The sequence below is a fragment of the Argentina silus genome, assembly GCF_951799395.1.
Source record: "Argentina silus genome assembly, chromosome: 21".
In the NCBI taxonomy this organism is placed as follows: domain Eukaryota; kingdom Metazoa; phylum Chordata; class Actinopteri; order Argentiniformes; family Argentinidae; genus Argentina; species Argentina silus.
The window spans coordinates 4,979,919-4,993,227 of record NC_139675.1 but is presented as its reverse complement, the minus strand read 5'-3'; the positions used below and the strand labels follow the sequence as shown (position 1 = coordinate 4,993,227).

The 13,309-nt window shown below is 46.4% G+C and overlaps 2 protein-coding genes across 2 annotated transcripts in view; both read right to left on the bottom strand.

The window, feature by feature from the left end:
* The window catches only part of fnip2 (folliculin interacting protein 2), a gene marked incomplete at its 5' end in the record, with an annotated part of 9,501 nt that extends 6,149 nt beyond the window's left edge, over positions 1-3,352 (bottom strand). The window contains 5 exons of the mRNA XM_083692811.1: positions 106-177; positions 273-373; positions 1,558-1,668; positions 2,053-2,161; positions 3,342-3,352. Of these exons, the coding sequence (XP_083548937.1) occupies positions 106-177; positions 273-373; positions 1,558-1,668; positions 2,053-2,161; positions 3,342-3,352 (404 nt within the window). The remainder of the gene's footprint in view (positions 1-105; positions 178-272; positions 374-1,557; positions 1,669-2,052; positions 2,162-3,341) is intronic.
* Positions 3,353-5,550: 2,198 nt separating this feature from the next.
* Positions 5,551-9,484, bottom strand: naf1 (nuclear assembly factor 1 homolog). The gene is made up of 9 exons (XM_083693261.1): positions 9,413-9,484; positions 8,195-8,796; positions 7,894-8,044; positions 7,693-7,786; positions 7,397-7,479; positions 7,118-7,278; positions 6,917-6,968; positions 6,562-6,670; positions 5,551-6,159 (listed from the first exon to the last, which is right to left on the bottom strand). Exons 2-9 carry the CDS (start codon positions 8,710-8,712, stop codon positions 5,765-5,767), a joined length of 1,563 nt encoding a protein of 520 aa, XP_083549387.1. The 5' UTR covers positions 8,713-8,796; positions 9,413-9,484; the 3' UTR covers positions 5,551-5,764.
* Between the last annotated feature and the right edge of the window lie 3,825 nt (positions 9,485-13,309).

Below are 13,309 nucleotides of genomic sequence, written 5' to 3'. Positions count from 1 at the left end.
AGGGAGAGAGAGAGAGAGAGAGAGAGAGACAGAGAAACAGAGAGAGAGAAGGGAGAGAGAGAGAGAGAGAGAGAGAGACAGACGCATTCACTCAGAAACACTTACGCGTTTGTACTCCCAGTTGAGCTGCCGACTCGAGCCGAGAAAACTTTACTGACCATCAACTGAGGGGGGGACCTGAGGGGTAATACACACATTTATAACAAACTCAACCTCCCCCCCCCCCCCCACACACACACACACACACTTTAAAACCTAGTCGCACTTCTCACCGGATGCGATGGATTTTTAGCGTTGATCCCTTGTAACTCATGGCAACAGACCCAAACATCATCTCCCCCAGCATGTTGGCATCTGACGCTGGTCTGGTGTACTGCAGCACAGCAAACACAACATACACAGCATAGAATCATGTACACACACCACAACACAACACCATCGTCATCACCATAGCAACATCACCTGCACCTTCAGTAACTATCATAATAACACAACCAGCCTCCTCATTAACACAACACAACACAACCAGCCTCCTCATTAACACAACACAACCAGCCTCCTCATTAACGCAACACAACCAGCCTCCTCATTAACATAACACAACCAGCCTCCTCATTAACACAACACAACCAGCCTCCTCATTAACATAACACAACACAACCAGCCTCCTCATTAACATACCACAACACAACCAGCCTCCTCATTAACATAACATAACAACACAACACAACCAGCCTCCTCATTAACATAACACAACACAACCAGCCTCCTCATTAACATAACATAACACAACACAACCAGCCTCCTCATTAACACAACACAACCAGCCTCCTCATTAACACAACACAACCAGCCTCCTCATTAACACAACACAACCAGCCTCCTCATTAACATAACACAACACAACCAGCCTCCTCATTAACATAACACAACACAACACAACCAGCCTCCTCATTAACGCAACACAACCAGCCTCATAATTACCACAACACAACACAACCAGCCTCCTCATTACCATAACACAACACAACCAGCCTCCTCATTACCACAACACAACCAGCCTCCTCATTACCACAACACAACCAGCCTCCTCATTAACACAACCAGCCTCCTCATTAACACAACATGACCAGCCTCCTCATTAACACAACACAACACAACCAGCCTCCTCATTACCACAACACAACCAGCCTCCTCATTAACACAACCAGCCTCCTCATTAACACAACATAACCAGCCTCCTCATTAACACAACACAACCAGCCTCCTCATTAACACAACACAACACAACCAGCCTCTTCATTAACATTACAGTAACAAAACCAGCATAATAATCTGTCAGTACTCAACCAACCAGTCATTAACAAAACATAGCCAGCAAGTATTACCATCATATGTGTAAAACCATCATTAGTGTAACACAACCTCCATGGCTATCAAAAACACAACACAAGCTTAGTCAATATGGTCATTACTACAGTCATGGACATAGCACAACACAGACAACAATGTTACATAAAATGTGTGTGTGTGGTGTGTGTGTGTGTGTGTGTGTACCTGGTAGCTGGGTGAGGGTTCTCTCTGGCGCTGTGAGTGGTTCTGGGTGCTGATGCTGGGGGTCTGGTGGCAGCGAGGGGGTGGCTTGGTCTGTGTCTCCTCTCCACTTGCCTACACACACACATACACATACATACACACACACACACACACACACGCACACACACGCACGTACGTACGTACGTACACACATACACACGCACGCACGTACACTCACATGTACACACACACACACATGCACGTACACACACACACGCACAGGCACGTACACACACACACGCACAGGCACGTACACACACACACACACACACACACACACACACACACACACACACACAAACTGAGTTGTAAAACTCAGTGACCTGTTTTGGCCTCTTTAGACTGCTGCTTCACCATCATGAGACCCCAGCAGGATTACAACATGTGACCCGGTCTTTAACATCACACTCTCTTACTCAAGCGCGCACACACACACACACACACACAGCTCCTCACCTGCTTCCTGATGGTGGTGGAGTCAAATAGAACCTGCCGGCCGCGACGTTCACAGTCCTGAAACACCAGAAGTCTGATCTGACTGATATCTAACTCACTGCATACCCAGCTAGAGAAAGAAAGAGAGAGAGAGTGAGAGAAAGAGAGAGAGTGAGAAAAGAGAGAGAGAGAGAGTGAGCACAATCTGGCAGTAGAAACAGGCTGCCACAGGCAGGTCTGGCTGCCCAGGGAGGCCAGATTGTGTCCACTCTGCACCCAGAAAGAGGTAGGGACAGAGACACACTCCTCCTCCAACACTAAACCAAATAAGCAGAAATAAGAGCAACATTCTTTGAAGAAATAACAAAGAACTACGGCGATTTTGACACACCAACAGATCAAGTAAAAATCCAGTATCTGTCGACATATATCTATTAGGGGAAATCTTGTAGCCAAATACCTGAACGTGACTTGCTGCCACAACCTTAGGGACAGCCGGGACGGAGCGACAACCCAAAACTACCAAACTAGTACTACTACTACTTGTTACTAGAGTGTGTGTGTGTGTGTGTGTGTGTGTGTGTGAGAGAGAGAGAGAGATGGGGGGGGGGGGGGGGGTATGTTGCATTATCAAGGTCAGATTGTGATAAAACATTTCCCATTTCTACATTTAGAAAAATAAATTCTAAAAGGGTTCTTCCTTTGTCATTTGTCCCCATAACCCTTTGAAGAACCCTTTTGGGTTCTATGTAGAACCCTTTTGGGTTAGAAGTTGACCCCTTTTGGGTTCCACACATAGATTTTGCCAATCTATCTGATTAGGCAAGATGATAAGGCAAACCATTACAAAGCATTCTCTTTTCAAACATCCTTCACAGCTCTTGTCACCATCTTGTGGTGGCTTTCGGTAGCACTTCACACATCTTCACAACTCGTGTCTGTCACAGAAGTGGCATTGCGGTAGACCACCGTTGCGATGGCAGTATGAACCTTTTAAACACTGGCTACACATCTCAGAGAGCTGCTGGAACAACAGCTCTCTCTCTCTCTCTCTCTCTCTCACACACACACACACACCAGCAGCAAAAATCTGACATGAACAAAGGTATTGGGTGACCTGGTTAATAAGAAATGATTCAATTAATAATATAGCATCAAAACAGTTCCTCAACACATCTGAAGCCAACCTCCAAAACACACACACACACACACACACACACACTCTCTCTCTCTCTCTCTCTCAGTAACCCATCATAATGGTGTGTGTGCGTCTGTATGAAAGTGTAATGTCTGTAAGGGTTGTACTGTACCTGCTCTCCATGCTGCTCCAGACCAGGGGGCCGTGGCAGGGTCTGTATCCCCGCCGGAGGGCCTGATCAGTGGGCTAACAGCCCCAGCCTGCCCCCCTCCCCTCCTCTCATCCTGGAGCACAAGACTGTCAGATGACCGGCTGAGACTGGCTACAGCTGAGGCCGCTCTGCATAGTGCCGGGGTGTGTGTGTGTGTGTGTGTGTGTGTGTGTGTGAGAGAGAGAGAGAGATCAGGGTGAGGGCAGAGGAAATACACTGCGTGGTCTGCTTCCCATACTCACATCACACACAGAACAACACACACACCCACACATACCCAGCTCAGCACGCTCTCACACAGCCACAATGTTTGTGTGTGTGTGTGTGTGTGTGTGTGTGTCCTATATCCAGAGAGGTATGTGTCCGTTGCGGTAATGACCGGATCCCCAGGACTGCCCAGCCATCTCCTCCCCAGCCACAGAGCTCTGAGCTGGGCCAAAGTGGCAGCACACAGGCCCTCACCAACCACCACACTCCACACAGGAAACAATGGGCCAGACACACACACACCACACACACACACACACACTCCCTGCCCCCAACCCAAGGCCTGGACAGCCCTCTCTTTATCCCCTCACACTGAGGCACTGCTCTGTGTGTCTGTGTGTGTGTGTGTGTGTGGTGCCATGGGGATGGTGCTGCGTGCCACCACATTATCAAAGAGCCTGCTCACATTGCCGGGCATCAACACAGAGAATATCTGCATTCTGCTAACTAACACACACACACACACACATACACACAGCAAGAGGTGCATCCGAATACGTCCAGTTGTTGAAAGATTATATTATAGCTCATTATTTTATTTTACTAGTATATCTCTGCCTCTGAAGTGTGAAGTCTACTGTGAATACAGTTTGATCAATATGTTTTCTTTGTGCTTTTCAATGCCTTCTCTTTCTTAGCAACTTACGCCTGCCCCAAACCGACGACTTTGTGCATAGCTTGTAAGCCTTAAAAAATACCTTGGGGTATCAAACCTCAATAACTCAGACATGCAAAGGGGTTCTTCTTTACATTTATTTAACCTTTAACCTTACTGATTGTGGCTCTCCTGCTGAGAGCCTGGCTTCAACTGCACATACTCCTAACCAGGTGAGGTTACTGGAGAGAAGTGGTGCTTCCTGCCACCTGGTCCAGGGACATCATACTGTATGGTCCCAGAAGCATGCATTCCCCGGCAAGTGACCTCCATGAATAAAAAAAAACAGGACTTTCCTGGAATGAACGATGCACATCCCTATACCAGCACATACACGCCACAGAAGTTCTTACATCACTAGGAAAAGCCATGCCAGTATCTACTTCTGGGTGTTGTAGTTCTGGGTGCTGTAGTTGGCCAGAACCTGTCCACAATGCCACGGTATGGTAACAAAGGCCATGATGTGTGGTGACTCTCATTGCCATTTGGTCTCTCACAGCCTACAAGATGTATTGTTCTGCTGCTCTTTTTTGTAAATTTGTTATTGCTATTTTGTTAATATTTTGCTATTTTGCAAATTTCTTGTCAATATTCGCTATTTGTTTTTTATGTCCCATGCACCAACCTCACCAAGTCAATTTCCTGTATGTGCAAATATACTCGGCCAAATAAAAGAATTCTGATTCTGATCCACGCTGTGCCTTACACGGCATCCTAATGACGGTGCATCTCCAGCGACCACTGAGGGTAAATTGGGTTCTCTCCTACTATGACCTCATCAGCCGCGTCCGTCAAAGGGCCCTGCGTGCGTCAAGGCTGTCAACCGTGTTAGCGGACGCTCCGTCTCTCGTTCAGACGCCTGCAGCGGCTAACCGGGTAGCCATCCATTGTGGTTTGTTTTGGTGCCGTCTTGTTGCGCCGTCTGACTGATCACCTCAGGACACCCTCTGCGGCTCGCAGCACGTCGATTCATGCGACGGAGCATATTAGGAATGCGAGTTACCTGCTGTGTGCAGCTGCAGCAATCAAGGGTTCAGTTGGCAGACCATGGGCGCTGGCAACGCTAAGGTTGGGGGGGGGGGGGGGGGGGTTGATTCCCGCTGGGACTGTACAAAAAACGTATGCACTCTCTGTACTGCACTTGGGATATTATTGGAATGAGGGCTGCCAAAAGCATTCAGGTTTTATCATGTCTTGGCCACCCATAAAGTTGCATGCATAAAATACCCATTTTCCATTAGGGTTAAAAAATATGTTTATTTCATTTTGAGTACGGGAACGGACATTTGGTCACACTACGGTTATTTCATATCAGTACAGTAGAGCTTTCAAAGCTACTGCTACTGCAAGAGAGATTAAAAATGATGTGGTTACAAAATACAGTTCATGATCATTTTAGACAGGTGGAGCATACAGTACGTTTGTGTGTGTGTGCGCGTGCGTGTGTGTGTGTGTGCGCGTCTCACTGAGGGTGATACGGGCCTGTGGGAGGTGGGGGAGGCGGTGGAGGAGGGGGGAGGTGTGAGAAAGGGAGGGTGTGGTAGGGTTGAGGGGGCCAGGGGAGGCCCATATGGGGGGCAGTGTAGTCGCTGAAGGTGGAAGGGTAGGGGCAAGGTGGGGGGAGGAAGTGATTGTGAGCCTGGGGTTGGTATGGGTATTGGGGTTGATATTGGGGTTGATATTGGGGTTGGTATTGGGGTTGGTATTGGTGTCTGTGTGGGTGTCTGGGGGGGCCGGGATGTCTGTAGTGGTTCCCCCCCGCATGTTGGGGTGGGGGACCCCAGTTTTCACGCTGGGGTGGGCAGACCTGCTGCAAAGGCCTCTGAGGGTTAGGTGTTCTGCCATGGATGTCACCATCTGAAGGAAGGAGAGAGGTGAGAAAACACACACACACACACACACACACACACAGACACACACACACACACAACCGGCGCAATTGCCCAACTGCCACATACTTAACATAATAACGTTTGAAACTTTTTTACAGGAGTCAATCAGGTGAAAGAGCGGGGCGTTCTGTCACACATGGCTGCTGTAATTACTGCTGACCCGCAGATGCCAATGACGCACACTGTTTTAAAAAGCTTGATGAAAAGCTGTGATGAAACTTCTCTCTACACAATTTGGCTGAAACAGGAGGCATCATTTGCCATCATTTAAACACACATCCACACCCATATGTCTGCCCCACCCCATACACACACACACACACACGCACGTTAACTTTCTGGTTGAGTTTGATTCTATTTGACATACCAGGTTGATTTGATTTGGAGTCGATCCTCTGCGCTCTCTTCAGGGTTTTCATCTTGTTCTTCTTCCTCTTGGCCAACTGCTCCTGCTCATCATCACTGAACTCCACCGCCTGGACAGGTCATGAACAGCATAATAAAGTTGTATTCAAATGAATGGTGATAGACAGAGGTAATAAGGACGCTCCTTGAATACAAGGCTGCCGTTTGCATGGTTTCCAAGACCTGCAGTACTTCAAAACCATGTTTCTATAAAGAGAGTGGTACACAGAGTAGGCATAGTCAGGGCTATTGTGTGAGAGAGTGAGTGAGTGGTAGAGAGAGAGAGGAGTGTGTGTGTGTGTGTGTGAGCTGTTCACCTCTGGGGGAGGCTCTTGGTCATTCTTCCAGGACGCGTCAGATCCTTTCAACCTGAAACACAAAACACACACTAAATAAAGAGTCCAAGAAGAAATAAACTAAACACTTAGGCCTAGCACCCTTCCACTACATCATCCCATTTCTCAGATGCTGAGAGAGAGAGAGAGAGTGTGTGTATATGTGTATACATGTATACTCACTTTTGGAGCTGCTCTGTGAAGATGTAGTCTGTGTAGTCAGTGATGGTGGGAGCGTAGAACAATGTCTGGTTCAGACTCAGGCCTTTCTCCTTGATATGGTCTTCAGAGTTAAACCTCAACACGTAGAATGGGCTATATACTGGCCCAAACACCTCAAACACCTAGAGAGAGAGAGAGAGAGAGAGAGAGAGCTCTGCAAGAAACTGAAGAAAGTCTTCCAGTATATCTGACCCCCCCCCCCCCCCCCCCCCCATCCCCCTGTTTCTAAGCCCGCCCTACCTTGCCCATGGCCAGCCTATCAGAGCTGAAGATAACGCTGTCATCTCTGAGAGGCGGAGTGTCCTTCAACGACTGAATGATTACTGTGGAGAAAACACACACACACACACGCACACACACACGTTAATAAGGAAGTAGGGATGTAGCGGGTACCCCAAGGTAGGGGTATTGTAGAGGCTAAGATCTTTAGTTTTTTAGCTTGTCGGCAATACGTTTTACGGGAGGAAGGCTTCCTTCCTTCCATCTTTCATTCTGAAAATCTATGAAAATATGACGTATGGCTCCTTCAAACTTACCAAGTTGCTCGATGATGCTCGAGACTGATCCTATTGGCTGCAGCTCAGCATCTTCAGGAAGAATGACAGTCATCTCCTCGACAGCAGGTAACTCCTTGATACACAAACACAGGTTATACATATATAAAACACACACAGACACACGATGAAAGCAGACACACACATTCATACACACACGCACGCAATCACCCCTCCTCTCACCTCTGGCAGGACCTCGTCTAGGGTTTTAATGGGAACAGGCTTCCTCCCTTGGCTGAAGCCTTCATCGTCGTCATCATCATCAGCCTGGCCCAGCACTGCAGCTAACGTCGCACAGGAGGAAGAGGAGGAGGAGGAAGAGGAGTCTGACTCACTGGGGCGGTAAGATAAAAAAATAAAATAAAAAAAGAAGTAGAGGAGATGAGAAGAGAGGTGTTATTCACATTCAGAATCCTTTTTCTATTGCACATTTTGCACAGTGAAACATGTGGTATCACACGTGTGTGTGTGTGTGTGTGTGTACCTGTCTGATGAGGAGCTGCTTTCCTCCCCGTCACACACACTGTCTCTGAGCGTCAGCAGCACCTGAGGAAGCAGCTCGGCGCCGGTGTGTGTGTTCGTGTGACCCGTCGTCACAGCCTCGATGTGCGTGTGCACGAGTCCGTTCCGCTCAGCGGAGTCGGAGACGAAGTTGAGGTTCTCCATCTGTTCCGTCACCTCCATGTCCTCCACTGCTCCCGTTACCGGTTCCATTACTGGTTCCGTTACCGGTTCCATTACTGCTCCCGTTACCGGTTCCATTACTGGTTCCGTTCCTCCCTGCTGAGGCGCCGCCTCCTCCTTGTTCTGTTGGAGCTCGTCTTCCTTCGCGTTTCCGTTCTCAGAACTGTCGTTCTCCGAGGGGTCTGCGTCGTTAGGTCCCCCGCCGATGGGACCGGTGACAGCGGGGTTTTCTTGGTCAATGTGCGCCTCTGTCGTACTCTCAGCGACCGGCGCCGGAGTTGCGAGCTGCGGGTGGTCATCTAGACGGTTCTCCTCCATGGTGCGTGACCCCCGGGGGGAGAGATGTGCTGAATGTCCAAACCGACCCCTCGTCTCTTCTCCTTCAACACTCTTGGGGTAAATCTAAGAAGACACATGCAGACATGAGCATTAAGCATCAAGGTAACAGTTACATTGATTAGTAGACTGGCTGCGTGGACATGTCGCCCTGTTGTATTGCATGGCCTTACGCGGTCCTCTCAGACGTAGCTACAGTAGGTCTGCAGGAGTAGGGGCAAGGGAGGATTTACAAATCACCAACATCAAACACGTGAATCTGGTGTTCAGCAAGCTGACAGTATCGAGAGATAGGCCTAGCTAGACCACTCCCACAATCAATGGGCTTCGGTAGACGACAAAACACTGTAACATCTAACATAGCTAGGAGCTAGATATATATCGCATCGACGCCATCATCATAATCATAATGATACACTGCTAATTCCACTATAATTAGTACGTCTGTAGTTCACATTCAAATTCTCAAGGCCTTGTTTTAGCCAGCTACGATTTGAACACTCACCCCATACATAATGACAGACAACCCGGCTAACTTAGCGTGGTCAGCTAGCTCTCTAACTTAAGTTAGGCAGCAACTGTAGCACCATATCATATAATCAGAACTAGCGAGTAAAATGCTGTGCACTACTGCTAAGATCGTAATGCTTAGAGAGCACATAACACACATAGACGGACTTACATTAGAGCCGGTGGCAGATATGTAGATACCACGTTCTCACAATCCGCCCCACGTTTCCATGGACCGGTGTTGTTTTTCCGGCTACGCGCAGAGAGGCTTTTAAAACCTCGCCACGTGACGTCGCACACCGGGTCCTTATTGGCATGGTCTAACAGCGCCATCATGTGGATAAATGCAGTCTGGTCTCAAACTTCAGAACCACGGCACAGGTCTGAGAGAAACAGTTCTCCCAGCGTTTAGTCGTTAGTTCAATGGCAAGAACAGATGACGTGCTGAGTGTAGGCCTCCTCCGAGTCAAGTAGAGTACCGTTGGATGATCAGCTCCCTCAGGTAGCAGCAGGTTGGCGCAACCAAAGCGACTATGAAAAGTGTATCAAGCACATGGCCACGATATGAGCAGGCGATGCATCTCTGTGTCTGCGGAGTAAGTCTCCACAGCTTGCACAACTCATTTGCATAACCTAAAAGGTCAAGTACGCACAACACTGTTCAAGTCATGAATTAACAAGAAATCTATATATGAAACCGAAATTTCATTTGTGTGCGAAAACACTGCATAAACACAAATTTGCATTGACATTTGCTAGCTGTACAAACTACGTCTCCAATATCATGTCCCACTTAAGAGCTTTGGCCAACAAAAGCTAACGAGCTAAAAGCTATGACTCACGTACTAACTAATAACCGTAAACATGGAAGATAGAAGATATGGAAGATATCCTGAGGGCTAACAAGGCCAAGCAAAAGATCCCGCAAAAGTAATTCTTACCGCTGAAAAGTGCATAAAGCACATTTCCACGACATGAGCAGAGAATGCATCTCTGTCTGCGGAGTAAGTCTCCACACTGTAGTCTACAGCGTGCACACCTAATTTGCATAACCTAGAAGGTAACGTATTTACAACGTAGCTCCAGTCTGGACTGGTGGAGGTAAAAGGTGCTTCAATATACCTCACCCATCCACTGGAGGACGCTAAACCTCTAAATCCACTAGACAAAGAGGAGTATGTGACTCTACAGTACAAGAGAACCACCAGGCTGGGTCACCTGTTAGGGAAGGTGACTTGTCCTGAAGTGATTCAGCAGCAAACAGTCACATATGTGGTCATGGCTGGAACTCAGGCCTTCCTCAACTTTAAAATATATTATTTATGGGACAAGAGTGATGTCATGAAGGTAGCGGAGAAAATGATCCCACTTTGGACAGCAAGAGGATGGAGCCACAAAACTCATTAATTCTCTGCAATGTCATGACCTCGATCTCTCCTGTGTGTACTGTGGTGATCATGGAACACAGAGAGCTGTCAGACGGACCAGACAGGTTGTTGATCTGTGTGTGTCCCTCCCTAAGCTGCTGGGGCCCAGTGGAGAGAAGGCTGTTCCTCTCTGGCAGTTTGGCTCTCAGTCAGGCCCTCTGAAGAAGCTGCACCCTGCAGCAGCCTGTGTGAGGGAGATCAGTGGATTCCTGCAGTACAGGGTCGAGAGAGGGATGGAACACAATGGACAAAGCAGAGAGGAGGTGTAAGGAGATTACTGAGTATGGGGCTAAGAGTAACAGTCCTGAGGTAGTCAGTAAAGCCCTGAGACGGAGAGCTGAGTGGAACAGAGCCCAGCTCCAGCAGCAGTCCAGCTAGGGAGAGTTCTGGTGTCTGTGAGGTCTCGGGGAGAGAAGGAGGAGGTACTAAGGGGGAGCTGGATAGACTGAACTCTGATCAGGTCTGCAGGTTTTCTGGACACAGAAAGAAGGGATCTTATTTTTGTACATCTTTGTACATTTTCAAGGGTAATTTGCCAGCTGGGTAGTCTTAATATAGGCTTAATATATGGTATATATCTATATCCACATACACACACATATATATACATACATGCATTACAAGTTTATAATAAAGTTGTACTCTAAATTTGCATATTCCTCGGACATTATAAAATGGAAAACTCTTCCGTCCTTTCCGTATGCATTATACAATATAATGTACAAATTTGTCTTAATTATGTATTTTACAATTTTACTGTATTATACAAATGTTCTAAACTAAAAAAATGTCCTTGTCCTGATACTAACGGTATGTTCTAAAACAATGTTTCAAACACCACCACCAAATAATTGCAGAAGCAGAAACAATTTAGGAAATACAAATATCACATCCCGGTACAAAAGAACTATAAATGGCACTAAATTGCAAGAAGAACTTCACAAGAGAGGAGAAAATGTTTATAAACAACATAAAATAGAGGACAGTTTGTGATGGATGGATGGGGACCAGTGAACTGACAATTGGGGTACCAGGAGTTGGATCAATTTCAACAGAGAACACACAATCAGAGGAACACAGTACCAGACACAGAATCCAGAATAAAATAGAACAATTAGAATAGAACTTAGAGATCTTAGAATAGAACAATTTGACCCATGGAATGTCATCTCAGTCTTCCAAACTCTCACTATAGTGAGTGAACTGTGACTACTCCATAAGTGTTCACAATAATGAAATAAGCCTTTGGTCCCCATTGGCTTAATACTTACAGATAACCTTCATGGAACTGTAATTATGAAATATTGTCTATTAGATTATGACCACTGTTATGGCAACGTAAGGGCTTAGGGGGGAGAAGAGATTAACACTGAACGTCTCCATGGTTTTAATTAATTAAGACTAAACAAAAAGGTTTAGTCTGCCCTTAAAGGCTCTCATTCACCTCCAGCAGGAGACAGAGTGGAATCGGCCTTAAAGGGATGTTTTTGATTTGATGTTATTAGTATTATGTGTCAACACTAGAATAGAACAGAAGAGAATATTAACTCCATTGTTCTCAGCGGCTGTGGCATGTTAGGATTTACACTGTGAGGCCCGTAGCTCAACTATGTACGACAGTCAATGTCGAGAGATTGTCTTCATAACACCTATTTTCATGCGTTTGCTCATTTGCCATGACAACCCTCTGTGTTTTGATAGGCCTACGGCCATTTACAGTACATATTTGGGAGGCGGGTGGAACGGGACAGCATTCCTTTCCGTTACCATGGTGACGCCCATATCTAAAAGCTATGCATCAGTATCCCTTCATTGAATGGTGGATTATGAAAACCATGGCCACGTATTTTAACAAGCAAATCATTTTGGAGTCGTAATTCATACCATTAAAAAAAACAGTGATGCGACAGCAAATGTAGGGGGCAACAGGAAATAGCGGTTTCCAAAATTAATAACATAAAAATGTCATTATGCAACGCAGGGGTGGTTCATTATCTCAATGAGCTACGTGTGTAAACAGCTCGCATGATCACATGTGATTTCACATTGCTATTCCCACTCGAGACTATTATTAGATGAAATAATCACCGTTGGTTTCAAGTGTGCTGAAAGTCAACAAGTGGGCAGTAGGTATAGCATAATTTCCCACGGGCTTAATAAGACCAAGCAACCTCTCCATTCTCAACAGAGGACTGACAGGACTATATTTTATAGGGCTATATAGTGGAATCTTAAATAAGGCACTGTGCACATATAAAACTCCCCCCTTGATTAAACACAGGATGATTCATCCTTCTCAAATACCATATAAAACAACATTGGTATCAGATTATTTCCCTTTAGAATAAGTCCCTTCAAAGCTTCAACTTAATGAGTACCCCCTAACTATACCATAGGCTAGGCTCCCTGCTCAATCCCCTAGCAGAACTAAAACATATACACAAATAAAAAAGGTTATTTCCAAAATAGAAGTAGCCTATAGGCCTACCAGGCATTTTCACACACATACAGACCAACATTTGGGCATTTAATTTCACACTGCAATAACCCCTTGAGAGGTGAGGACTGATTGACAGGAGTAATGACCAATGAGAAGCAGAGTTTTTACCATAATCTCAACGGGTGTTAAAGTATGGCGAGAG